We start from the raw sequence: 27,637 nt of genomic DNA on the forward strand, positions 1-27,637 counted from the left end.
GATCCTCACTGCATGGGGAGAGCGATATGTGCACTTTTCCATTTCCTTTTTCGTTTTAACCCTTTAAATACCAGTGGCCATCTTGTTTTTTTGTTTTGCCTGATGGTGATGTGTAGGTGTACTGAACCAATGGTGGCCTTTACGAACTCAAACTGTAAGAGTACAGGGCAAAGCTGCACTGATTCTTCACAGATTCAAGTGGAGACATTAGTGGGGGTAGCATGTTCGTGGATAGCAAAAGACAAACCCAGCTTCTTAATGCTGGTAATGACCTTTCGTAGGTGAGTCCGGGCAGGCAGTTATAAGGTTAGTGATAAGCTGTGTTATCTGCATTTGTCGCGATAAATCCAAAATCCCGAGTCAAGCTCAGCCGACGGAAAAACAGGCAGGTAGACGGGCACCCCTTTCGGTGACATCTTAACGCATGCGCAGCAGGTACTTTCGACTGAAAGAGCGAGGCGCGTAAGCAGTACCGGTCCACATTTGCAGTTCATGGCGTGTTTATAGCCAAAAAAGTTCCCATTGTTGTCTTTTCTGTGTCGATGATATTGTTCACATATGGAGGAGGTAGACGTTGAGCCCACTATTACTGTAAGTAGCCATTGTAGCTTAGTGTTTTTAATTCCTTATTGCCACTAAATGGCTTTGCTAACAGGCTAACTTTCGCAAACACCTATTTCAACGACCCGTTTGAATATTTATATTGTACGTTGTCAAGAAATGTTAAGGGGCACACACTCAGCCATGTCACAAGTGTAAAAGTGGCAAGATTATAAGAAGATGAGTTAGAATTACTAGCAGCATTAATTACAGTTTGAGTTAGTAATATAGCTAGACCATGTCCCAGTCACCACTCAACCTTCTCACATAATATTAGAATTAAATATGAAACGGAATCATTTAATTTTAACCCTCGTCATGTTATTCACATTATTTTCAGTGTAGTAACAGTGTTTGTATTTTTTATTTTTTTTAATTGCAGAATATCCCTGCAATCAGTGATGGAAAGCACATGGGATTTGCATGGGGTCCTGGTGATATTCTTGTATATGAGACACGATACAAAGCATCAGGTATGCTTCAAAATTAGTACAAGGCACCATGTATACTTTCCCAGTTTTCCTCTATCTCTTTTTCTTTTTAAGAGAATGAATGGTTTAGTGAATGCCTGTAAAATGCTGTCTTAATTTTTGTGTGTTTGTCACACTTTAATGTTTCATATTATCAAAAACATTTGGATTTTTGATGAACAAAGATGACCAGATTAAATATAAAAGGCAATTTTTAAATGACGGTTGCATTTATTAACAGAAAAAATGTATTCAGCGCTATCTGGCCCTGTGTTTTTGTTTGTTTGTTTTTTAAAAAAGATAATTGCCCCCCAAACTTAATAACTGGCTGTGCCACCGTTGGCAGCAAGTAATGCAATCAAGCGTTTGTGATAACTGGCAGCAAGTCTTTTACATCGCTGTGACCCACTCATCTTGGCAGACTTTATTTAATTCAGCCACATTGTAGGGTTTTCAAGTGTGAACGACTTGTTTAAGGTTTTTCCAATTCATCACAATTGGATTTAAGTCTAGAATTGCACTCCAAAACCTTACATTTGGGTTTTTGTGAGACATTCAGAGGTGGACCTCCTTGTTCAAATTCAAATTCAAATTTTATTTGTCACGTACACAGTCATACACAGTACGATATGTAGTGAAATGCTTGGACAACTGCTCGTGACCTAAAGAAAACAAAAAAAGGAAAGGCTATGAATAAGATAGGAAATAAATATGAAAAATTAAAAAGGGTAAATTTAACTAGGAAGGAATAAAATATAAATTAAGGTTGTGTGTTTCGAATCATCATAGAGTGATTAGAATTCATGGTTTCACCTAGCAGCTCCACACCATCACATTACCACCACCATGTATGACTGCTTATATGATGTTCTTTTATGAAATGCTATGTTAGATTTACACAAGAGGTAACGGGATTAAAAACATGCTTAGCCCTGGGACAATTAGGTTTGGATAACCTTTTTTTTCCTTCCTAATAAATGAAATCATTTAAAAACAGCATTGTCTTTGTCTAGTATTAAAATTTATCTATTTATCTGATCATGTAAGTGTGACATGATCAGATAAATAGACAAAAATAAGCAATCAGGAAGGGGGGGGGATTATTTTCCATAGCACTGTATGATGTGTTTTACTATATTTTTTTTATGGTTACTTTTAGAGATGTGCAAATATATGTTTTCAGTAAACATATTTTGAGCCGTCTTTTTCAGACATTTAAATTTTGTTGCATATGTGCAATGACAATAACTATAATATTGCTGTTGTTCTTTCACCTCCTGCCTTTGTTTCAGGTGCTTCAGGATCAGGTTGCTCGTTCATCCATGAGATCAGGAAAGATGAGGACATATATTCCCCCATTTTACGCAAGCTTTTTAACGAGTCTCACCACATCTTCGTTGGCCTGCAGACAATTAGAGAGGACCTCCCTAGCAAGAGTAAAAAACCCCAGTAAGGGCGCGTGATGCAATCCCACCTCTGTTTGTTCAAATTGTTGGATTGCATATCAGTGGCATAACAATAGTTGCAAAAGTCACACAAAGCAGCACCCACATTGTATGTTTTACAATTTTACCTCTGCCTTACTCCTTAGATTTGTTAGTATCAGCAAAAATTATCGATCCGTGATCCGTGCTTGTATGGAGGAACTTCAGCAAGTTGCAGGTAATACTTTTGAAAATATGCTTCTTTTGGAAAAAATTTTGAGTTGATGTAACCATAAAAGTTTTGGCAGTTTTTTCAGATTTCTATTTTATAGTCTTGTTTATACAATAAAAACACAGGAAAGGTGTGTGATTACTCAGAAAAGAACTTTTCTTTTTTGCAGTTTCTACCAAAAATACAGAGTTGGCCACGCAGTGTGGAAATCAGGTAAGTACTAATGTTTGTGTGGCAATAACTTTCCCTGGACTAGTCCACATACAGAGCATGTATGATTTAATTGAGTAGCATGTCACATCTCTGTGGGTTTTATGACCACAATCAAACAGCCTGTATTTAAAAGGGGACGTTAATGCTCAGTTAGTGAGGAAGAATCCACATTCAGTTTTTTACTCGGATATACATTTCATTACATTGTTTAGTGGCACTATCCTGACCCTGATCTGCTTTTTGTTAAAGGTGTCCATTCTTTTGGCCATAGAACTGATCTGGAATCTGTGTGAAGTGCTGTTCATCGATGCTGCTCCAGGTTAGAATCTGCATCTTATGACTGGATTTTGGGGTTGGAGAAACACCCAAACAAATGTATGTGCAACATGGGTGTGTCTGTATTTTCAGCGGGCTCCCTGTTGCTCCACCTGCTGGACTGGGTAAGGTTACATAAGGCTGACGTGGACGAGAAGGCCAGGGAGGTGCTCCAAAGTGAGAGCCCTGCCGAGCACCGCGACTATTGGGACGTGGTAGGTGCAGCATGTGCGCACAGTTACATCTTTAAAGTGACATGTGCACTGTTGGTGTTCTGCATTTGCTTCTTCATCTGTGTTTTGTCTGATATGAATTCTCTGGAGAGATGTGAGTGATCACATGGCGTGTGTGTGTGTGCTCAGGTGGTGAGTTATGTGCTGCAGGGCAGGTTGGAAGAAGTCAGACAGATGCTGGTGAAACAGGCCAACCTACAGCCTGCTGCCAGGAGCATGTACAAGCAGATGGATACCTTGCTCAGCAAGATGCCCTTCTACAATGTAAGATAAAAATGCAGTGGTTTATTTCCTTTGAACGATAGCTGAAATTATTTTAATCATGCTTCTAAATGGGATTATTGTGAAAGTGTGCACTGTTAATTTTACAATCAGAAATTAATCACACAGGTTCTTGATGTTTTCTTAATGGGCTGTGGATGTGACATTAGAGGAAATTATCTCTAGGCTGCAAATACACAGTATGATGATATAAAATGATAATAAATGGTCTCCTATAAGTTAAAGTGTATCAAACATCAAATGTGCTGCTGTGGACTAAAATGAATTTAAGCCTCTTTATTTTGCTGGTGGTGAAATGAAAATCTACAAATCTGTTCAAAACTTCTTTGCTAAAGTTTCTGTTGCTTTCACATACATCATTCAGACAGTAAAGGGATTAAGTACAACATGTTTGTGTTCATTCAGTGCAGCGATTTCTCTAACGCAGCCTAAACACAAGATGAGCGCATGAGCCGACCCGTGCTGACTCACACCTCTGAATTTTCTGTAATGTTCCCTCAGCCTGGTGGCACTCAGACGCTCACAGAGTTTGATGTAAAGTGGAGGCACTGGCACGAGGAGGTGGACCGCTGCCTGCAGGACAACTCGTTCGCCAGCAACCGACATCTGGAGCTCATCTGCAAGGTGAGTGAGGAAGTTCATTATTGAAGGGTCAGTGCAAACATCCAGCAACAGTTAGGCTATTTTTTTTTTTTTTAAATGTCCCCACCCCATTTCACCTTAGATCCTTCTGGGAGATGAAGACACTTTGCTGGATCACAAGGAGCTGCTGGGTACCTGGTATCACTTTCTGGTCACGAGACTTCTCTTCTGCCACCCCACAGTGAAACTCACAGAGTTGCATTATTATGCTCAGGTATACCATATTCTCACATCATTCAGCATTTTAGAATCACTGCTGGTTTAGTCTTAAAAAGTATTGCATTTTTTTTTTAAAACCTTGTCAGATATCCTGTAAATACTGTGGTAGAATAATTTTTTAAAAAAATATTTGCGTGTTACATCGTCTGTTGCAAATTTCAACCAGTTCATGTGGCTCTATGATTTACAGTTTGAAATTTGATTGTAAAAAATGTACAGCAGCCCCTGATTTATTGTTTGTGTATCTTGTTTGTATGTGTGCGCACTGCAGTCGTGCATGACGATGTTTCTGGACTTGAGGAGCGTCCCAGAGCCCCTGGACAACATCTTACTTGCTGCCTTTGAGTTTGACATCCATCAAGTCATCAAGGAGTGCAGGTAAGACAACTTTTTTTTTTTTTTTTTTTGCATCCTGCCATATGTGTGTGTGTGTGTTACATGCAGCATACGAATGTGGGGTGGTTCATAAACTACCTTAATTGTTTCCTTTTAGCATTGCTCTCAACAACTGGTGGTTCGTGGCCCATTTGACAGATTTGTTGGATCATTGCAAACTCCTGCAGTCTCATAATCTCCAGTAAGGATGCCGATTGTCTGTTTTTGAACTTGTTTACCTTTTAATTTGGTTGTACACTTCATTAGCCAATATTTACCAAACCGTGTGTGTGTGTGTGTGTGTGTGTGTGTGTTTAGCTTTGGCTCCAACTTGAGAGAGTTTCTCCTTCTAGAATATGCTTCTGGTCTCTTCACTCATCACAGGTACGCTCATCCCAAGGTTCAGTGTAATGATGTATAATATATTTGCTTTTGTTTAGATTTACACAGGGTGTGACTAACGTGGCTCCCAGAACAGTTATTTTTATCCTGTTAATCTAGTTAAACAATCATTTCCTCTAATTGACCTTGTACAGGGTAAGCTGAAGTGTAGGTTATCACTGTCATGATTGAGCATGTTTTTCTGTGTTTAGCCTTTGGCAGTTGGCTGTGGATTACTTTGATCACTGTCCAGAGTTTGGTCGTGTCTACCTGGAGCTTCAGATAGAGCGCGTCCCTTTAGAGACGGAGCGTAAAGCTCTCAAGGTGCTGAGGGTTTGTGAGCAGAGGCAAATGTCAGAACAAGGTAACATGTTGCTTCTTAACTCTTAGAAACAAAGATGGGGCTGTTTTTGTTTTTCCAGTGCAGGAGAGACCTAAAACATTTTTTTTTTTGTGTGTGTGTTTATGCAGTACGGAGTATTTGTAAGATCATGGCTATGCGGGCTCTGAGGAACAATAGGCTGGGCTCTGCTCTCTCATGGAGTATAAGAGCCAAAGATGCTGCATTTGCCACCCTGATTTCAGAGAGGTTAGTTTCTTTCATTATAATTGTAAAGATCCCAGATACTGTTACTTCACCCCCCTCTCTCTCCCTATTGGCCTTAGCAGGAAGTGTGGTCTCTTCCTGTTTAGTACTGCTTCCACTGTGAACATGTTCCTATACCATCAAACAGCAACCAACCCTTCTGCCCTCTGAATGTTTGTGTTATGGGTTCTGTGGTGTGTTTATGTGTATACTTGTGTTTTAGGTTCCTACAGGATTACTGTGCCAAAGGGACCTTCTCTGATCTGGACCTGATTGATAACTTGGGCCCGGCAATGCTCCTCAGCGACAGGCTGACTTTTCTCGGTATGCTCGGGGAATACACAGTTACTGGAGGACTAGTAGCACCGCCCCACTTGTGACTCAGCCACTGCGTCATTCTCACAAGTTCAGTCAACACATGAAGTGACGGGACATTCAGTCAGACCAGCTTCAGTTCACATGAGTCTCAGACACATAAATGTGCACACAGACGTCTAAATAAAGCTAGCCTGTTGTTTAGTGCAACAGCATGCCATGGTGCGTTTTACTACTGAAAAATCAGTAAAAATATGAGATAAACACAGATAAAATACGTTCCTATAGATTATTGCTGTTTGTGAACTGAGGAGGAACATGCACAAAACCTCCTGGATAATTTGAGCACATCTGAGTGTGAAAACTCTGCTTTATGTTCTTTCTCAGGAAAGTACCGCGAGTTCCACAAGCTGTACGGAGAGAAGCGTTTCAGGGAGGCGGCAAAGCTGCTCCTCTCCCTGATGACTGCAAAGATTGCTCCACAAAGCTTCTGGATGACTCTGCTGACCGATGCTCTGCCACTGCTGGAGCAGAAAGAGGTTAGTCACCAGCAACAAGTCCAGTTTTGGACAAAATTAGTGTGATAATTACAAGAAATCTAGGGCTGCTCAATTAATCCAATTTTAATCACGATTACGATCTGGGCTTTCAACGATCATTAAAAATGACTGAGCCGATTATTAGCCCCTCCCTCATTTATCCGCGACACCTTAAAGGCCGTCTGTGAAAATATTGTCGGGCATAAACTGGTCCGTGGCGCAAAAAAGGTTGGAGACCGCTGATTAAGAGGACCCGAGGGAAGCTCGGAAAGCTAAGCAGAAGTTATTTGGAGAGGAGAGTGACTGCCGTTGGTTGAAAAGAGAAGTAAAAAAAACTTCAGTGGTGTTGCACACTATTTTATATTATTTTTAAAAGTCATTATTCAATACATTGTTATTGTTAACCCTTTAAAGCCGGTCAGAGCAGCACGCTCCGTTTTGCGTAACTATTTTTAAATCCCTGTAGAACCTGAACCGTGTAAGCTAGCGCAATAATTTGTTTTGCATATGAAACCGGAGGAGTTGTACTTACATCTCATGCCATCAGCTTGTCCTCGGTCACGGTTTCCTTCCACATATAGCTTTGCAAAAATTGCATAAAAAGCGCTTGCAGGAACAAAAACATAATATTCCAGAAACACGCTTTGCTGATCCGATCAGCTGTTCGTAACACTTCCCACAGTGAAACAGACGTCAGCGCGAACTATCGCATGTCTGCCATTTCCTGCCCGAAACCGGAAGTGACGTCATTTTCGCGGAAAATGTAGTTTTTTACTTGTAGGCCTTAAAAGCCTACACTGGTGTTTTTATAAGTCATGTTTGACTCTATACTTTTCTGAATAGTTTCTGGGATGCTTAGAACTCGAATTGCACTGCTGGAAATAGTTTATTTTGATGCACATGCTGTTTTCTTTGCAAATTTGCATCATAGGATTGCTTTTTCGTTTTTCCTCTAGTATATAAAAATTGGTGTATCTCCAAAATAAAACTATGAAGACACTCAAAATAAATTTCCTGTGGTGGGAAACTATTTTTTGCAACTTTTTTGTATTTAAAGTTTTGAGGGATAAGCCTCTTAAATTTCTCCAAGTAGAAATATATGTAAAAAACAAAAACAAAAACGATTTTCAATTTTTTTGTAGTTTATTGCACTTTTTTGCAATTAATGTAGTTACTATGGACTTAATGCATACATATTATTAAAATATGGGCTATAACAGTTGTATAGCAACTTGAAATGCTCCCACAAATGGCACTACAACATGTAAAAAAATAATATAAGCTCTGGCGGACTTGGTTCTATAGTAGGTCTTAAAGGGTTAAATAAATATCGTCAAATAATCGAGATCTCAATTTCAGTGAAAATAATCGTGATTATCATTTTTGCCATAATCGAGCAGCCCTAAAGAAATCTGATACTGAAATGTACGACCGAGATATTTTCTACTGCAGTCTGCATGATACCACCACAATAAACTGCAGTGTCCCCCAAACTGGTGCGGATTTAAACTGAACAACATAAACTTTGATGTCCTAATTATGGTGTAACCAGAGTTGTACGTCTGAATCAGTTGTTGCTGCCCTACAACAACAGTGATTTCTTCTTCTCAGGTGATCTTCACAGCAGATCAAACCTATGAGCTGATGTTCTGTTTAGAGGAGCTCACCTCCTCCCTGAACATTACTGCATCCAGCACAGACAGGCCTATGCAGGTATGCATGTCCTCACATGGCCTTATTCCCTTCCACACAATCAGACTAAAAGCTCTCTAATAGCTGCTTCTAACCGCATGTTTAATATTTGGTGCTGCTATCACCACTGTTTTAATTTTAAGATGACATGTAGGCAGATGTCACTCTGGAAGTCTTACTAGATTGCTTCATCTTTTTATTTGAGTGTTTTTGTCGTTGCAGGAGGAAGACGTAGAGGTGACCAAAGTGGAGCTCCTGAGACTCGCTCTGGCCAGGAATCTGGCTCAAGCGATAGTCAAAGAGGGAACGGTGGAAATATAAAAGTTTGACTTTGCATTTTTGTACTGTATATATTAAAGAATCATTAATCACAATGTGCTCTTTGATAATAAAACACTTCATGATACTCATTGAAATCTGACCTTTTTGGAGATGGTTTGTCAAGCAAAATGACTTCAGAACATCAAACATCCATGAAGACTCTTTATTTTTTTTCATGCAGCAAAGAAATGACACATCATACCTTTATATATACAGTCCTAACACTCTCCCCAAATCTACAAGTCACATTTTCACAGAAGTTGTCATACACCAAACAGCAGGTACATTACATTAGATGCTATGTACAGTAAACACACTTCTGTACATCCAGTATGATGAATAGAGGACTATCAGAGATGGGGCGCAGTGAAGTCAAAGCGTTCAGACCCCTGAATGTTCTGAGTTCATTTTAAATGAATAAAATCATGAACTCAAGTATTCAGCGCCTTCAGTGTAGCGCTTTAAATTGTAGGTTGGTTGGTCCTTTTTATGTTGAGATGTGGGAATATGAATGGATCAAACATTGTCTAAATGTGTTTTAGAGCGCATGTAAGGTCCGAAAAAAAAGCTGAAGTCTTTGATAAAACATAATTCTTAGTCTGGGTATAAAAATATTTAAAGCTTTGAAATGTCCCTGGATAATACTGGCCTGGGTTACTGTAAAACAAGAAAAACTGAAACAACCTGGATTCTGTTTTTAAATAGCTCCGCCCACATGACAATTTGGGAAGGAAGATGGCCGTGAACCCAAAGACCACTAACAGAACCTGGTAATACCTCAGCCCAGATTAGTGAACCTGTCATATGGACGACCATCTATCAAACATGTTACAGCAGCAACACGAATGTCACTCTTCACTATCAACACTTGACAGACTGTTTGTAGTTGCCAAATTGCATTTGGTAAATCACTCTATGCACAGGTTATAGTCCACAGAGCAAGATTATCTGCTCTACCCTCTGTGAAGCAGGCCTGAAAGAAAAGTGACTTCATCCAAATATTACAGAAGTTTGTTTAAATTTCAGCAGTTTGAGTTATTACGTTGAAATTTTGAGATAACTTAAAAAATGTAAACTTATCGATTGCAAAACAGGCTGAGGTGGCTGCAGGACCTTTTTTGTAGCAAAGTCCAAGTTTTAAAGCCGGCAGATCTGCCAAGAGGTCTGTAGATGACAGTTCACAGATTCTTCCTATTGAATCTGATGACGGCTTAACGGGATCTCAGCGTGGATCACTAAACAAATATAAATGTATCCACATCTTCGGTGTGCAGAAAGTGAAAGGGGTCGGAGAGGACCGAGTACAGTTTCCCTCCATCCCACTGCTGCATACTGGATAATAATCTGCTTCGTTCTGGATTCAGATTCAGGTTGGTTCAGTTCACATTTGTTGGGTTTAGCGATCCACTGTCGTACCAGGAACAGAAAATAACTACGACAGAAATACTCCCAATACTGAGCCTGGTAGGAGGAGCGTAAACATGTTTAATAATACAAAACCAAACTATGGACAACCACTAACTGAGAATCATTTATCTTAAAAATGAAAACATGAAATAAAACCAGTGTTGGACTCCTAACTGCATTTCTGCAATTACACATTACCATCTAAGTCCTGCTGCACAACGTTTCCTTCATAACCTAGCAGAGGGCTACATTAACAACACAATTTACTCACACATATCCAAAATCCATCCATAGAATAATCCAAAACACACGCCCCTCTTCTCTTTCTGCAGCAATGATATCTGACTGAATCCTTCATGTCAGCCTAATCTTCAACTCTCAGGATATATTCAAGTATAAATGTTCAGCAACACGAATAAATAGAAGCACATCTGCAGCGCAGGCTCTGCTAACTTCAAGGTTATTTTCTTTTAAAATATTTTTGTGATCAACCCAACATTTTAAGTCTCTAATGCATTATTCATTGCAGTTTCAAACCATTTCCCCTAGGGGAAAATGCATTAAAATATCTGTCAATAGCCTATAAGCACCAAGGCCTTACATACCAGTGTCTATCTTTGCTATGTTAGCTATCTGCAAGCGCTGCATCAATCATCAATAAAACTTTTAGTGATTGCTGTTGTTATTGCTGAGATGGACGTTGTCATCTCAGCAATAACAACGTCCAAAACATGAACTATTGTAAGGAATGTAAAGCTGAAGTGAAGAATATAACAAACGTTCCCCCTCCGGTCTCTCTGGGATGGATATGAACACACACACATGCGCACACTCACACCCCTTCATGGAGTATGAACCAGCCTGTCCCTGCTGAGCAGCCGGTCTCCACCGCTGCTATAGATGACCCCACATCTCTGGAGGGGGAAACTGGTCAACCTCTCCGACCTCGTTGCATGGGCGGTCTCCGAGAGTAAAAGCCAGCTTGTAGCGCAGACGCACCTTATCCTGCGAGGACAAGCAAAGAACATGCAAATTATACACACTCCCGCAGAAGGATTGGCAGCTCTGAAAATGCACTATTTGGACAAAAGTGTTGGGCTACCTATACGTTAGAGGTACAGGAGCTTTTATGGCATCCCATTCCAAATCCATAGGCATAGATTTGCAGTTATAACAGCTTCCACTCTTAGGGGAAGACTTTGTACAGGATCTTGGAGTATCTGTGATGTGAGACAATGATGTTGTCTGGCAATCTTTGCTCTAGTTCATCCCAAAGGTGTTCAGGGGGCAGGATTCTCCGCTGGCCAATCACCAAACAGATCCTGTATGCACTTTGTTTTGTACACTGGGGCATAGTCATGCTGGAACAGAAACTGACTTGTTGCAGTGGTCACACCCATCACAGCACCACACTGAAATTTAGAATAACCAACTTGTAAAAAAAACTGCTTAAAACACCTAAATTCAAAGATAAAACGGCGTAGTCCAACACTTTTGTCCACATAGTTTATGTATTGTTTGTATATTGTTGCCGCTGGAAGTGTTATTATGTAATCTACCTTTGCTGGATTGGCCAGCAGCATGATCTGAGTAATGGAGGCTGGAGGTAGAATGGGGTTAAAGGGTGCCAGCTCTGTTCCCGACGGGGGCTGCAGCTTCAGCTTCATCGACTGGTGGAAGACAAAAGGAAGAGTCAACGCTGTTCGTTTACGCCTTTATTAGAGGATTCACAGTTCTTCTTTTTGTTGCTGTAAGTGGCAAAGGGACATTTTACACTATGAAGACTGTTGAAGCCTCATATCAGCTTTGCATGAACTTAGATAAAGAGGAATGGAACTGATTATCCATCGTGAAAGATGACTTAAGGAAAGAGACTGAGCAACAGATATCACAAGTGAAAGATGAACTTAAGACATTGTGGATTAGTGAACAATTAAAGTTTCTTTCAGTTAAAATAGTCCATCCATCCATCACTTTTGCAGGGAAGCAGCAGCCTAAGCAGTGCTCATCCAGCGGAACACCAAGGCATTCCCAGGACACCAGAGAGGTGTAATCTCTTCATCATGTGCATCAAGGTCTCCAGTGCTTCCCAGTCAGACATGCCCAGAACACCTCAGCCAGGAGGTGCCCAGGAGCATCCTCGTCAAATGCTCAAACCGCCTCAATTGTCTCCTTTTGAAGCAGAAGACTAGCAGCTCTACTTTCAGTCCCTTCAGAATCATTGTACTCCTCACTCTGTCTCCAAGGGAGAGGCCAGTCACCCTTCACCCAGTCACAGAAATGAGAGAAAGCTCATTTCTGCTGCTTGTATCTGCATAATTTATTCTTTCTGTCAACATCCAAAGCTTGTGACTACAGGTGAGGGTAGAGACTAATCTGTAAATCAGCTCAGTGTCCCCAAACAGTCTATTTGGGCGACCGTGGCTCAGGGGGTTGGGAAGCGTATCTGTAACTGGAAGGTCGCCGGTTCGATCCCCGGGCTCTCTGTCCTGGTTGTTGTGTCCTTGGGCAAGACACTTTACCCTACCGCCTACTGGTGTTGGCCAGAGGGGCTGATGGCGCGATATGGCAGCCTCGCTTCTGTCAGTCTGCCCCAGGGCAGCTGTGGCTACAACTGTAGCTGCCTCCACCAGTGTGTGAATGCGAGAGTGAATGAATAGTGGCATTGTAAAGTGCTTTGGGTGCCTTGAAAAGCGCTATATAAATCCAATCCATTATTATTATCAATCTGCAATAATGCAATACTCTGCAGTGAAGCTTGAGAAACAGACCGAGAACGCCCCTCTATGGCAAAGACATTCCCTCCATCAGCGTTCCCCCCCAGCTGGACAATGCACCCTGACACAGTGCAAAAACTGCCACGAACAAAGAGCTAAAGGCACTGACCTGTTGCTAGTTGAGGAACTGTCTATGCACCAGTGGGTCAGAGCTATTTTAACGGCAGAAGGAAGACATTCACAACATTAGGTAGTTAGTTTTAAGATTATTGGCTGACTGGGGTGTGTTCTTGGAAAGGTTTTAAAGCTGTGTTAAACATTTTTAGAAGGTGTTATTGGACAAGAAACATCCAATCATCCAATAACATTTCAGCATATGAAAAATGAAGTAATCTGATAGAGCTAAACTGCCACTTTGGATTTCAATCAAACCTCTACTCATCACAAATATCTTGAATAGTACAAAAATAATAGAAGGAATGAAAACATCCATAAAAAGTACTTTAAAGCCAAAATCAGCACTGACTTACATATGAATCCTGTGGTTGGAGGATAAGACAAAACATTTCAAGAGATCTAAAGAGAGACTTTTCCAGTCATCGCTCAGGAAATGAGTAGGTGATAGGTCACAATGTAGGAGCCAATCAAAAGCAAACACTAGGTGATGCCCACAATGAAAGAACAGATGTGTTAATGTCTTTACCTTGGGCACAGCAGCTTGTAGGACCACATTGTGAACAGGCAGAGGTGCTGTATTAAGCATCGACACCACCATTACCAACACGTCAGGCCGCCCAGGGGGACAGTCAGAAGCAAAGTTGAGCAGCATGCGAACGCCATCCTTGTCATATGCAGTCACAGGTAAGACTTTACCTGAAGACACAGAGAATAGCCAGTCAAGCAGAGGCAGCCATTAACTACCCTCTCAGGTGCTGAGCCCTGTCTTTGTCTCTTACTCGGTCTGATGGCCTCCAGAGGGACGTGTACGTTGCTCAGGGAGATTTCATTGGCTCTAGCCGGGCTGCCCTGGAGTGGAGGGTGGCAAGGGGACAGAGAGCGAAACAGCGGACTTCCTGGGGCTGAGTCAAAGCTGTGAGCCTTCACATGGGACAAGGCTGGGGAGCCAGGCAAGGGTCCTTGGAGAAGAGCCGCTGAAGAGGGCGAGCCCTGCACAGGTACGAGGGGCGGTGCTGCTGCAGGCACTCCAAAGCTGGTTCCTCTGGCCGTCGTCTGGTTGGATAAACTGAAAATCCCATTTAATAAATGCCAATAAGACCTCACAATGCTGTTCTTGGAAAGTATCGGATATTTATGCCAAAATAGCCTCAGATTAGTGCTTTACGAGACAGAATTGCAGAAACCTTGCTACTTTGAGAATTTAAAATACAGGTTTCAAATAAACAGTGGACGGAAAAACATGAATAGATCACCTCTTGTGATCTGAAAAGCCCATCATGGCCAGATCCTGCAGGTTCTGTAGACTGTGGGTGACAGCTGGCTCAGCTGGTGGCACCACTGGACCTGAACAAGCTATGCTGCCAAACATACCAACACTTGTTGCTGGGGCCTGTGGAGGACAGGAGGAGGAAAGATAATTTACACACTGTTACACACTGACTACATATCTGCAGTTAGTTATCCTAGAGTACCTGCAAGGAACTCCACTGGTTGGAGATTTCATCCAGCTTTGGGTTTGATTGGCTGCTCTGAGAGGTAGGCGGGTCATTCAGTCCTGGGAGATGATGCAGGCATTTGTCATCATACAAGACTTTTTTTTTTCTTTATCTCTCATAAGATACAACAAAAACATGACTCGTTAGATGGTTTTCTCATTTAGCGCTTCACTAAAACACAATAAAAGCACATTTCCAAAACTGTCAAACTGCTCCTTTAATTCAATGAGACACGTTGGGGATGCTCTACCAAGAGACAGTAGCTCATCATCCAGGAGAGAGAGTGCAGTGGAGGCCTTGCTGGCAGGGGGATGACTCGGGCTGCTGCCCTGACTGCCAGCGAGGCGTTTGGGGGGAGGAGGCAGGACGGGGATGGGGATCACTGTGAGATCAGCAGCGACAGGATGTGAGGGCTGGGGTGGTGGAGCAGCAGGCTGTGGAGGGCTCGGAACATCAAGGCCGGCGAGGTCGATCAGTGTATCTGTGGTTTCTGCTGAGCGACACAGACATGAAAAGAGAATGCAGCAGATGTATTAGACACAAAAGGGCAATCAAGTTTTTAGCAAAAAACCCCCCAAAAAAACCCCCCAAAAAAACTGACCGCTCTCGCTGTGACCAGCTGTCGATAGAGGTTCTTCACTGTCGCCGTTGATTGGTTGCCCCTCAACAATCTTCTTATAGGCGTTGATGACTCTGGAGAGGTCATCGCTGGCCTGGAGGATGTCACCTGAGGAGTCGAAGGTCAGTGGTTATAGATTTTATGCACAAAAAGTGAAGACAGGGCTCGCTCAGTCAAACCAAGACCAATGTGACAAACCTAAACTGGTGTCATTGTCCTCCGTCTCAGTGGCCATTTTGAAAGCAGCTCGTCTCAGCTTGTCACAGCGCTCGTAGAGCTCCTGAGAGGTGACACAAAGGACGTGCTGTACGGTTAGCGTGCAGATGTGACACCAGCTGCTGTGTACTGCTGCTGTTAGAAACTTGGCAGACATTAAAGAATTTGAAAATATCAAATGAAAACATCAGGTTCAAACTATATTTGTTAAAAAACGCGGTGCATTCAACCCACAATGAAATGATAAAACAAATTACTGGAGTGCAAAATATGAATTACTTTATCTGTGCCTTTAAATACTGAATTGAAAATATCTGTTCCAACTTTTTCCATTTTCTGATTGTTGAGTAAAGAATAAAGAAGATGATCCTGTTGAATTGTATGTGTGCTTTTTCCCCCTGCAGGGACCAACCAGCAATTTCCACACAAAGTGCCAAAAACTGCAGTTCCTTAAATGGCCACTTGAGGCTGGTTCCAAATATGAGGTTAAAATTTCAAATTTTTCAGTAGAAAAAAAACGTGCATGGGTCCTGTAGGTCATTTTCCCCCTTCACAACAACTTTAGACATTGTTGTTGTACATGTGCTGCTGTGCTTGGGGTCATTGTTCTACTGCATGACCCAATTTAAGCCAAGCTTCAGCTGTCAGACGGATGGCCTCCCAACTGTGTCCAGAATACTTCGGTAAACAGAAAGGTTCATGGGCAAAATGACTGCAAGGTGCCTTGTGGCTGCAAAACAAGCCCGAATCATCACCCATCCACCATCATTTGAATGACAGGTGGGTCATCAACACAGCAGGCTTTAGTTGTTAGCTCCTTGCTGAGCTAAATCACATGACTGAACTGGAAGTGTCTGCTGTGTTTATGGTGTTTGTGCGTTTTTGAGCATTTTAATTCAGTATAGCATTGCATAGCTATCCATTCGGTTAAATGTACTCATACAGTCCAACAAGAATGTGCTTCCATTTTTTAAATGAAGATATTATTTCATTTGCAATAATTAGCACGTGACTGTGTCTGTGCGATTCATCTCGCAGTCTATCGATGTAGTTTCCGAACAAACCTAGCTAGCTGATAACTCAAAGCTGCACCATCTTGTCCAGTTATGGCCACTTTTGGTGACTAAAATCAATCTCAAAAAGGCAGCTCACAAGCCAGTGGGTTACATCGCAGTGGTCACCTCCATCTGTTATATACAGTCTATGGCATGGACGCACACCTTAATAATCTCCTTGTCTGAGTCAGTGGAACTGTCTTTATTGTAGTGGGACAGCATCTCGGTCAGTAGCTTGACGTTGATGTTCACCTCCTCCAGTGTGTGAATTCGCTTTGTAACCTTCTGCACCCGTGCCTCATCCTGGCAAAATATAAAACCCAATAAAGGGTTTTACATCAGAAAAATAGTGCAAAGTGCATTTGAAAAAGAACTCAATGGCTGCGGTAAATAGTCTCATTCACAAGGGTCTGACATGTCTCACCTCTTTCACCATGTTTTTGATTAATCTGTTGGCTTCCTGAAGATCTTCTGGGTTTTTACTCCGGAGAAGCTCAGCAAGCAGCTACACAGACACAGACATCAGTCTGCTTGTTGTAATAATATAAGTATACGGAGTATATTTACACTAAAACAAATGATTTCAATAGGATGAGGCAATCTCTCACCTTGCCCATGTCCTCGTTGTCAAACACAGGATGTTTAGGTCGCGTTGGAGGAGAAGGGATCAGAGTCCTATCCAGCGGTAACTCTGGGTCATGTGCCACAAGGCCTGTCAAAGAGAGCAAGGACAGGACTGAGGAAGATGTGTCTTTATATCCTTTATGCTAATCTGACTGATCCACATCCACACATACCCTGTCTCTTCAGCGTCTGGTAGGCTTCACCGATCTTGGTTTCACTGGGAAAAGCGACGGTCCAGCTGTACAGCATTTCAACAATCTTCAATTTCACCTTCTCAGGTGCACTGTCGCCCATGTACTGGAAATACAAAGCAATGACTCATTAGCCACTCAGCATGTGTTTTATCAGCACGAAACCTACCTGAAGACGACCCACCTTTGGAGAAACAACTTTAATCAGCTCATTCAAAAATCTATATTTTCCGACTTCATTGTGAAACCGTCTGCCGCAGTTCTTCATACACGCCTCCAGCACCTGCCCACACGACATTTATGTGAATGGTTGGTTTAGCAGTTCGTAAAAAATGTGCTTGCTGACGGTTCTGTGCAGCATTTCTTACTGTCAGAGCTTGAAGTGCTTCCCATTCTTGTGGAGAGTGGATTTTGTGTACGAGCAGCGTTACAGCTATCTGGGGACTGCAAAAAAAAAAAAGAGAGACCGGAAAGAAAAAATAAATCCATAAATATATTCCTGTGCTAGTTGAAAAAAATAAAAATGCATTAGACGTTACCCTTCCAGTTCCTTGTTGATCTGATCACAGAAGCCAATGATGTACTCCCAATCCTCTTGCCGGTTTGTTGGATGGGTGGCTTTATCTGTAAGAGAAAGACCATTGCACCAACTAAACATATGCCTTTAAGTAGCATCTTCTTCAGTGAATCTGATGGGTTCCTTCCTGTGAAAAGGGAGTTTTTCCTTCCCACTGTCACCATGTGCCTGCTCAAAGGGGATTGCCTGATTGTTGGGGTTTTCTTTGTATTATTGTACGCCTGGAGGCCACTGTAGTTGTGATTTTGCGTTATATTAATAAAACAGAAATTGGATCAGAAAACTGCATATAACATAAAGCTTGACATTTACTCACTCCAAGTAAAAAATCCTGCTTACAAAGTCAGAACAAGCAGGCTAAAAAGGAGTTCTGCATTAATTATCCTCTCTGACCAATATTTCTAAAGAATCTGATATTATCGGACTGTTGATAGTGGGCATCAGTGATGTATTATTATTAAGACTAATCAGCTGAATACTTTGTATACACAGAGTTTAGTCTGACCCATTGTGATGATGAGGGAAAAAAGAAAAGCTCTGAACCAAAAAAAACAAAACAAATAATAACATAAAACAAAAAAAAAAATCAACATAAATATCAGGATTTGTTATTGGCCAAAATGTTCATTTAAACATCAGTATCAACACAGAATTCACAACCACTGCGTCCCTAGTTTTATATTTGATGTATTTAATATTAATCTGTTTTTATTTGGTAATATGCGAGACACATAAACACAACACTTGAAGTCAACAGACTCACAGACATCCCACAAGCATCTACACCATCGCCTCCTTATTCTTTCTCTACAACCAAGTTTTTAAAGACTGAAACTAAAAACACAGACCTGTACATAAACAGCCCCAAACACTCCCCTCCTGGTCATGCGTCTATAAATAACTACTTGCGCCACACACCTGTTTGCCCTTGTTATCCTGCCCCACCCCACCCTTAACCAGTCTAAAGGTATCTGGCATCAATCCACAGTGAAAGCCTCCCCCAGTCCAAGCCTGAGGCCTTGCTCACTGCTTCATTATCAATAAATATTTATCATTCACATTTGGGGTTGGGGGTCCTTAAGTTTCTGTGGCTAATTACTAAGAGAAATCTGAAATGTGATAAGCTTTGAGGGCTCAAACCCCTTGCTTCCTTCTCTGCAATGTTTACTCTGCAGATTGTCAAAAGACGTGGCTGATCCTTTTAGTTTTTTAGTTTATTCAGTCCTTTATCCACCACCTCAGATTTCCAGTCATCCACATACAGCACACACTGACTCAACCCTGTCTTGGGTAAACAAACTTATTGAGTAACCTGGGTTACCTGGTTTAATCTTCACAATACATTCTATTTAAATGTTTGCAGAATCCAAATCTCAAAAGCCAAAAAAAAACAAAACAAAACAATATTTCTTACATATATATACACACACATGTATGTATATACATTAACTATATACACACATGTGAGTCCCGTGTGCTGACCCCGACAATGCAGTGACTGTTACAACTCCTCCCCTGTGTAATAACAGATGCATTGTCCACAGTTTCCAGTGTTGTGCATTCATCTCCCACACCCATCTGTTTCTGCCATGAAAGCTGCGCTCAAGCTGTACAGCGAGGGGTAACTATCCGCGGAGCTCCGCGCCTCTGCACAATCACTGCACGCACTGATCTGTCACTGTGTTTATTACAGCTCTCCACCCATTCAGCTAAACATGCAGACAGTGATTGGACTGGGCTGGCAGCCTGGATCTCTGCTCAAACTGCAGGAAAGACGCTTTCGGCGAGGCGCTGACAGCTTCTGCACACGCTGATTTTCTCCTCCATCACAGCGGAGCAACACGTCTAGCTAATCAGCCATGCTATTTAATTAATAAAAATGGGATTAATAACTCACTGAGCCAAGATTCAAGCGACTCCCCTTCCTGGTACGCCATAGCACTACAAACATCGCGTGATGTCACCGGCGTGTGCGCGAGAGTCCGAAGAAAAAAAATATTGTCGGAATTAATTTCACAAAAAGACAAAATCTAATTTTAAAATATATAGTTCTTCAATTTTGGCACTAAAAATGTAAAATGAGAATTTTCAGAAAGGAGCTTTTTTTTTATTCCAAAGGCACCTGCGAGACTACTAACCCGGGGTCCTAACAGACGCTCACACTTTCAAGATGGCTGCTTCCATCTCAGGATTATTAAAACCTTGGACGCCGAGGTAAAAGAAAAACAACCCTTTTACTAACACGCACACATTAGCAGGCGGTTTCGAGTTGTACGTTATTTATACATTAATATAATTTGAGTGACTACAAATTAAACTAACTAGCTGTGGTATTACATTTAAACCAGTCCCCCAAAGAGGTGAAGGGTGTAATGTTTAGCACATTTTATTTTTATTAAGACAGAATTGACAGTTTTCTTCTTTATCAACAGATTATCTTATCGTTTTGAAAATAATGATAAATGGATCCCACATGTAATTAATATCTGCATGTTTTCACTTATTATTTTATATTATTTATAAAACAAATCAGCAAATATACGTCGGCCGGTTGTTTTTAGGTACACCTGTTCAGCTGCTCGTTAACAAAATATCTATTCAGCCAATTACATGGCACCAACTGAGTTCATTTAGACATGGTCAAGACGACCGGCTCAAGTTCAAACTGACCATCAGAATGAGGAAGAGAGGTGAAGCAGATGAGCTCCAGCTGCAGAAGTCCACACCGGCTGCCATCTCTGTCAGCTAAGAACAGGAAAATTAGGCTACAATTTACACAGACTCAACAAAATTCGATAAAAAGATTGGAAATACGTTACCTGGTGTAATGAGTCTTGATTTCTGCTGCGACGTTTGGATGGTGGGGTCAGCATTGGTGTAGTGGATATTTTTCCTTGAGTACCTTAGCACCAACTTTCATTTAAACACCACAGCCTACCTGAGTGTTTTTGCTGATCACGTCTCTTTATGACCAGAGTTAATCATCTTCGGTTTGCTGCTTCCTGAATGCTCCAAGTCACAAAGCTCACATGATCTCAAACTTGCCACAGTCACCAGATCTCATCTCCAATAAACCATCGTTAGTTTGTGATAGAACAAGAGATTCACATAATGGATGTGTGACAAATCTGCAGCAACTGTGTGTGCTGTCATGCCAATATGGACCCAAATCTCTGAGGAATGTTTCCAGCACCTTTTTGACTTTATGCTAAAATAATTGAAAATTAATGCAAAAGGCAACCCAGTACTAGCAAGGTGTGTCAAATGAAGTGGGTAGTGACTGTGGACATCTTTTAGAGTATCTTGCTTTGTTTGACCAGCAGCCTGTAATCCAGATATTTAGTTCACAGCTATATAATTCTGGGAAGAAGCTGAGAGTGCCTAAATTTAAAAAAAAAAGAAAAAGAAAGAAGAAGAAATACTAGAATATCTGGTGATTGACTGACAAATAATGAAGAAATTCCTGATTCACAGAGACATTTCTGATGTGTATTGACAGTCTGTTATTGGATTTATTTAGTGGTGCTGTTTACTGTGTACTTGGGTTTTAGCCTTGTGCTTTACAGTAGGGTTTTCAAGGATACGTGACCATAGGAAAGTGAAAAATGTTTGAACAGTTTTAATGTGATAGATTACTTGTAAATGGTCCAATTGATTAACTCTGAGTTATAATTGGTGATGACCTCAATCATAACCATTTGCTTTAGCGAAACGAAAAAAGTTTTTTTTTTTTTTGATAGATTAGGATTAGTTTAATTTTTTTTTCTTCAGCTGACAGTGAGACACTGTCAGCAGACACAAACTACCCAGTAACTTTGTGAAACTCAGTTCTGTCATTTGTTTGCAGAGTGTTCCTGGTGAGATGGAGCAGATACAACCCTTATTATCTAGAACCTGAAGTCAGCAAGGAGGCCTACAGCCGACCAGCGACGGAGCTGAGTGCAGAGGAGAAGGAACAGCGCGAGCTCAAGACCCTCAGGCCCATCAAGGCAGCCACCAGCGGAGTCTCAAGCTCTGTTTTTGATGACCCAGTCATCAGGTAGACTCACATCTCAGCTCACAACAACAGGAAAGATGTGTGCATAGGAATGTTCATGTCAGGTGATGATTTTTGTCTTTGTTTTTCAGTAAATTCATCAACATGATGATGGAACATGGAAACAAGGTTTTGGCTAGAGAGATAATGACACAGGTAAAAAAAACCATGTTAATAATAAATAGAGGTGTCAACAGCAGTCTAAATAAACAGTAAATAGATAACTACTGCTTGTCTTGTGTTTAGACGCTGGAGAACATAAAGAAGAAGCAGGTGGAGAAGTATCACAAAGCTTCTGAGGGGGAGAGGGAAGCGATCGAGTGTAACCCCTACACCATCTTTCACCAGGCTCTGGAGAACTGCAAGCCTGTGGTTGGGCTAGCCAGCATACAGAAAGGTGGAAAATACTACCAGGTCAGTAATGAGACACACCACTGCCTGCACAGAAAACACAGAAAAATAAGATTCAATTCAGTTTTATTTATATAGAGCCAAGTCACAAGTTGCCTCAAGGCAACATAAAGACTCTACAATAATATAGAGAGAAGCCCAACAGTCACATGACCCTTCTGAGAAAGTATTTGGTGACAGTGGGAAGGGAAAACTCCCCTTTAACGGGAAGAAATCTCCAGCTGAATTGGCACCGGGGAGGGGCATCTATCTGCCATAACTGATGAGAGGGAGACAGGACAAATGATGCTTTTCGACAGCTTCCACACTTTAAAAATGGGACACACAGTTTGTCTTTGTGGTTTGGTTTTTAGACACATCTGCTGATCTTATATCTGCGAAGCATAAAGGCAAGTAATTGCATTCCTCTTGGCCTCTGACCCCACCCAGGTGCCCATTCCACTCACGGACAACAGGCGGCGCTTCCTCGCCATGAAGTGGATGATCACAGAGTGCCGGGACAACAAACACAGACGCACGCACATGTATGAAAAACTCTCCCAGGAGCTGCTGGCGGCCTTTGGCAAAGAGGGCAACGTGATGAAGAAGAAGTACGAGCTGCACAAGATGGCTGAAGCCAACAGAGCCTATGCTCACTACCGCTGGTGGTAGAAAGCAGCGAAACGGCGTCGACTGAAATCTGATGACTAACAGACTGGAATGAAGTCAGGTCAGCCGCACAGAGCCGCAGCAGCTCAAAGTGCTGAGACATAAAAATCATTTGGACTGTAAAATGCTGTCAGAGGGATGAAGCGTGTATAAAGAAGAACTGAACATGGCTTACTGTCACTGTTGTATTAAGGAAGCTGTACTGTGTACAAGTGTGTTGTATTTGCAATAATAAATGCAAATAATACAAACTTACAAAGATTTATTAGAACAAACTTTCATTTAATGCACAACCCAATCATAAAAAAGAAAAAATGGAACGTGTAGTAAAAAATAGATTCATGTTACAGTCAGGTCTGTGGAGTCATTTAGGGATTTGGTTAAGTCCTTCTTTGACTCATTGCAGTTTAACACACAAATGCATTTTTTTCTTGGTTTTGTTCATTTGACCCAAGAATCTGCAAGAAAAAAAACCTGCAACGGCTGAAATTTAAATCTCCCTACACTAACAAAGAAAATGATTTCAGGAGACAAAATACTTCAGTGCATCTATGAGCGGCTTTTAAGTAACTTCTTTGTTTTTATCATTGTCAGACTGCCTTAAAGTCAAATTTCAACATACATTCTACAGATCGTGGTTACGAAAACAACCACATTTGAAAGATGTAATATTTTAACAGCACGGCACCTGTGCCTGAGCAAACTCCTGAAAGCCATGGTGGACTATCAAACGTAGTGTTGCTGGTGTAAAGAGAAGTTAAATCGTTTTGAAAAAACACTTTTTATGAGCTTTGCAATCATAACTGACCTGCAAAAGGAGCTCCGATAAAGGAGAAGAAAACAGATCCCTCTGCCTCTTAAGGTAAAAATAAACATGTCAGTCTTTATGGAGTTGTTGGTACCATGTGATGGTATTCAAGTTATATCGGCACAGCTTGTTTAACAAATATTTTATATCAAGGAATCTGATGTTTCTGCAGAAAAGTGGTTTAACCAATCGCTCGGTCTGCTGTTAGAAACAAAAAAATAAAATAAATCCCTGAATTGAGACTCTGCCAAACTGATCGCTAACAGGATTTTACAGGACAAAGTAAGCAGAAACTCTTCCCATCGCAATTTAAAACCTTTTCAAAATTTTAAGTTTACACTAAAATATCAAAATAATTAAATCAGGTTTTATCTGACTGGAATGTTATTTGGATTTGGTAAACTAAGGTTGCCATATTCTCTCAAAACAGGAATGCTAGAATGATTAAAAATGTAAAAAACAAAACAAAAAGTTGCCTCAGCTCCTCTGGCTGCATCAAACCTGAACACAAACGTCTTTGAAACAAAGTGAACCTGAATGTGGTCAAACCTTGTTAACTCAACTTCAGCTCCGCGTGACCCATTGCACATTCCACAGCACGCGTCAGGAACATTGTATTAGTCTTTTTAGAGAAATCACCATCTTCTCAAACTCCTCCTCAGATTGCTTGGAGGATATTGCTATCTATCCTCAAAAAGCTGGTTTTGTAATCAGTGGCGCTTGAGTAGTGTCCAAGGTGCTTGAAGGCTCTAGTGCTCAGCGCCCTGCTCCTTGAGTCCTAGTCAGCTATTTCACTGTAGTAGTACTTGTGAGCGGTGCTGCTGAGCATCCAACCTCCGGCCCTGAATTCCAGGATCTCCAGCAGCAGCAGGCGGGCCATGGACGAGAGGCCCTCCTGGAGCAGAAAGCCGTCCCGCAGCAGGAAGAACAGGTCATTCATCCGTTGGTTGTCCGCCTTCTCCAGCTGCTCTCCGATGCGATGCAGCTGCACCACCAGACAGTCCACCTGTGGAGAAAGGTGGAGACGCCTCAGTAAAAACGAACGTCACACTAAAAGGGAGATTATGGTTTCGCTGTGGTTAGGGTAAACTGTCGGCAGCCATGGACTGCCCAAATGTGGGCAGTATAAATGTTACGTGCTACAACACATCTGTGGACTACACTTACATGTGCTGTTATTGGTTCACCACCCAGCCACAGAGAAGAGTGAAGTTGAAGCAAAACTAAAAGAGGCCATGCTTCTCATACTGCATTTTTTTTTAAATCTTTGATGGGGTTTTTTGTGCTTCTCTGGCCCACTTTTCAACTAATCAACACAGTGTCATCCCTGTCAAACAATGTGCAGGTAACTGTTCCACTATGCAGAAAAAAGTGGAGGTTCATTGGCCAAAATGCAATTATGAAAGCTTTAACAATCAATTTTTCAGTTTTTTATTAGCCTTTATAGATTTATATGCATTTGTAGTCAGACAAAAACCACCCAGTGGAACAGGAGGTATATCGACTGACTATACAAAACAACCCCACTCCCCCAGTCAGTCCTGGAAAACCACTATAGGACTTTTACACTTATATGCAAATGACTGATAAACACTTTCTCCAGATATCTTCCTCACCTCATCCTCATTCATTAGAGCGTCTGGTTTGGCCAACCTCATCAGGCAGTCATACACAGGATGAACCAGGGCCACCATCGGCATGTTGTTCACCTAAAAAACACAGTGTGGAGAGTCCTTATATATATTTATTAGTTTCAGATGTAGCCATTCTTGTATTTTGCTTGTTTACATTATTGTATTTTGCACAACTCTGTTGCTTGTGAAGCTCGCACACAAGAATTTCACTCACATGTGCTGCACCAATGTACCTGCACATGTGATGTGACAATAAAAGTGATTTGATTTGATTACAGCAGCTCAGTATTATCAACATAAAACAAAAGGAAACTGTGTTAAGTCCTTGACTCTGATTTCTCTTACACAAAAGCCAGGATTGAGTAGTCTTACAATAAGGATCACTCTGTTTAAAATGCCAGTGGCTCCAAGCATGGATGGAACCTGAGTGTGTTAGCACCACACCTTTCAGGCTCATCTTTACACTGCCAATGAATAAACACCTTACTAAATAAGACATGACCTAGATTTTAGAAGCAGCATAATTAGGATCTGTTCAAATTTTAGTGGCTGTTCCTGGACACTTAAATGTGCTGCAGTTAACATATTAGGACCCCCAAGATGCAGCTAGAGGAGGTGTTTGTCTGCAGTGTGGACATACAAGAAAAAAAAAAAGCAGCATGTCCTCTTAATAAGGACAATGAAAAGGTTCCATTTTTAATCAGAGTGATTTAACAAAGCTGCTTTGTGTTTCCCTTTCCTAAATTTTAATACTCAAAACTCTCTCTGCCTCTTACTTTGAGGTAGTCGAAGATGTTGCAGATGAACGTGACATAGCACACCCACTCCTGCAGAGAGCGTGCCCTCATCTCCTCGCGTTCTTTGAACTCCTGCTGGAGTCGGTTCAACAAGTGTCTCCTGAACACGTTTCCATTGCTCTGCTTGGCTTCAGCCTGCAGAAAGTGTCAAGCAAAGTGTCAGGCAGATAACAGTGAGAGGGTGGACAAAAAGTGGGAGCTTGAATGTAATATATAGGTGGGACTTACTGACCTGCACTATAGTGTAGCAAATACGCCCAGCCTCTTTGCTGAACACGGGGTCCTTCAAAGACTGATCCACAATGATGTTGGATACTTTCTCCAGGTTCACCAGAGATGGATCTGAAAAGAGAGAATATGTTTAAGTGCTTTTTTTTTTTTTTTACAGCACCCAAAAATGACACACATGAAGAAGTTAAGGGTTGACCTTTCAAGGCTGTTTTTAGTAACCTCTGCGTGTCCAGGTCAAATGACTGGATCCGGTAGTCTTCAGCAGAGTTTTCCATTACAGATGCAAGTAAACAAATTACACGGGAGGGCTGTCACCTGTGGAAATCAGACAGTTACTGCAAGCGTTTTCATGCAGAATATAAGCTTTTCAGAGACAGATCAAAAGGCCACAGTCGGAGACATCCGGGCACTTTTGGTGACCACAATACATGCAAAATCCTGTACAGTCATCAAATTGGCTGGCCCCCGGCCGCGGCTCATTCACTGAGGGATGGAGGGGATTATACAACCCAGGTCAACTAAAAAGTTCACCGAACACCCAACCAAGCATGAGCCAAGTTATCTTCAACTTGTGATGTGACACACCAATGTTACTTCCATATTCAACTAGGTAACGTTAGTTTAGTGTAAGAACACGTAAAACTTCGTCTAACGGTAGCTTTGTTTTCAACAACATTAACATCCATTACAGCTGTAGTGGAAACCAAACGTTAACGGCTAGCATTGACGCTAACGAATCAGAGTGGAGTTTAATACCCAACCTACACTTGCGTTATAACCGCCCGCTGAAAGATACAAACGGGTAAATATTTTCCCGAACTGAAAGAAAACGGTAGTTAAATAATTGACCAAAAAATGGAGGATAATTATGTGACAATTATACCTATTTAATGCCAATGTGTCACATCTACGCTCAGGTAGAGGTATGCTCTGGTAGGCAGCCTTTCCTCGACGCAACCCTAACCTTTCGAAGATGAAGTATCAACAGAAAGATGAGTCCCTCCTCTCTTTTCTTCGCCGCAGACCCTATGGTCTTCGCCTAACCCAAAGTTAACGTAAACGAAGGCCTTAGTCTTGTACTTTCGAGGCCTGTCTACGCCATAGATGTCCTAAATAAAAGAGGATGTGAGTTTTAAGTAGTTACTTGCTGAATT

At 41.5% G+C, this 27,637-nt stretch overlaps 4 protein-coding genes across 5 annotated transcripts; 2 read left to right on the forward strand and 2 right to left on the reverse strand.

Moving 5' to 3' along the window:
- Positions 1–431: 431 nt before the first annotated feature.
- nup85 (nucleoporin 85) lies at positions 432–8,934 on the forward strand. Its single transcript, XM_085403729.1, has 19 exons — positions 432–591; positions 983–1,073; positions 2,363–2,519; positions 2,662–2,732; positions 2,896–2,939; positions 3,189–3,258; positions 3,348–3,469; positions 3,617–3,751; positions 4,271–4,393; positions 4,494–4,625; positions 4,902–5,008; positions 5,124–5,207; positions 5,324–5,389; positions 5,599–5,750; positions 5,858–5,975; positions 6,196–6,296; positions 6,675–6,826; positions 8,438–8,539; positions 8,741–8,934. Exons 1-19 carry the CDS (start codon positions 559–561, stop codon positions 8,837–8,839), a joined length of 1,959 nt encoding a protein of 652 aa, XP_085259855.1. The 5' UTR covers positions 432–558; the 3' UTR covers positions 8,840–8,934.
- A 71-nt stretch (positions 8,935–9,005) lies between these two features.
- gga3b (golgi associated, gamma adaptin ear containing, ARF binding protein 3b) lies at positions 9,006–19,990 on the reverse strand. Of its 2 annotated transcripts, none has more exons than XM_085403728.1 (17): positions 19,816–19,990; positions 17,881–17,965; positions 17,710–17,785; positions 17,526–17,624; positions 17,324–17,447; positions 17,135–17,238; positions 16,951–17,031; positions 16,692–16,829; positions 15,454–15,535; positions 15,238–15,363; positions 14,887–15,126; positions 14,613–14,695; positions 14,394–14,530; positions 13,920–14,206; positions 13,667–13,836; positions 11,806–11,916; positions 9,006–11,251 (listed from the first exon to the last, which is right to left on the reverse strand). In XM_085403728.1, exons 1-17 carry the CDS (start codon positions 19,853–19,855, stop codon positions 11,141–11,143), a joined length of 2,094 nt encoding a protein of 697 aa, XP_085259854.1. In that variant the 5' UTR covers positions 19,856–19,990; the 3' UTR covers positions 9,006–11,140. The 2 variants fall into 2 exon arrangements, with proteins under 2 accessions (XP_085259854.1, XP_085259853.1); XM_085403727.1 differs by having other exon boundaries at positions 14,887–15,129.
- A 27-nt stretch (positions 19,991–20,017) lies between these two features.
- On the forward strand, positions 20,018–23,274 carry mrps7 (mitochondrial ribosomal protein S7). The gene is made up of 5 exons (XM_085403731.1): positions 20,018–20,132; positions 21,766–21,957; positions 22,047–22,110; positions 22,201–22,368; positions 22,795–23,274. The coding sequence occupies exons 1-5, from the start codon at positions 20,089–20,091 to the stop codon at positions 23,014–23,016; spliced, it is 690 nt and encodes a 229-aa protein (XP_085259857.1). The 5' UTR covers positions 20,018–20,088; the 3' UTR covers positions 23,017–23,274.
- Positions 23,275–27,521, reverse strand: mif4gdb (MIF4G domain containing b). Its single transcript, XM_085403732.1, has 6 exons — positions 27,367–27,521; positions 26,680–26,798; positions 26,485–26,594; positions 26,232–26,387; positions 25,438–25,530; positions 23,275–24,827 (listed from the first exon to the last, which is right to left on the reverse strand). Exons 2-6 carry the CDS (start codon positions 26,756–26,758, stop codon positions 24,600–24,602), a joined length of 666 nt encoding a protein of 221 aa, XP_085259858.1. The 5' UTR covers positions 26,759–26,798; positions 27,367–27,521; the 3' UTR covers positions 23,275–24,599.
- Between the last annotated feature and the right edge of the window lie 116 nt (positions 27,522–27,637).

The sequence above is a fragment of the Rhamphochromis longiceps genome, linkage group LG4, assembly GCF_057381845.1.
Source record: "Rhamphochromis longiceps isolate RC_006_pf linkage group LG4, R_longiceps_female_GT1.1, whole genome shotgun sequence".
Lineage (NCBI taxonomy): Eukaryota > Metazoa > Chordata > Actinopteri > Cichliformes > Cichlidae > Rhamphochromis > Rhamphochromis longiceps.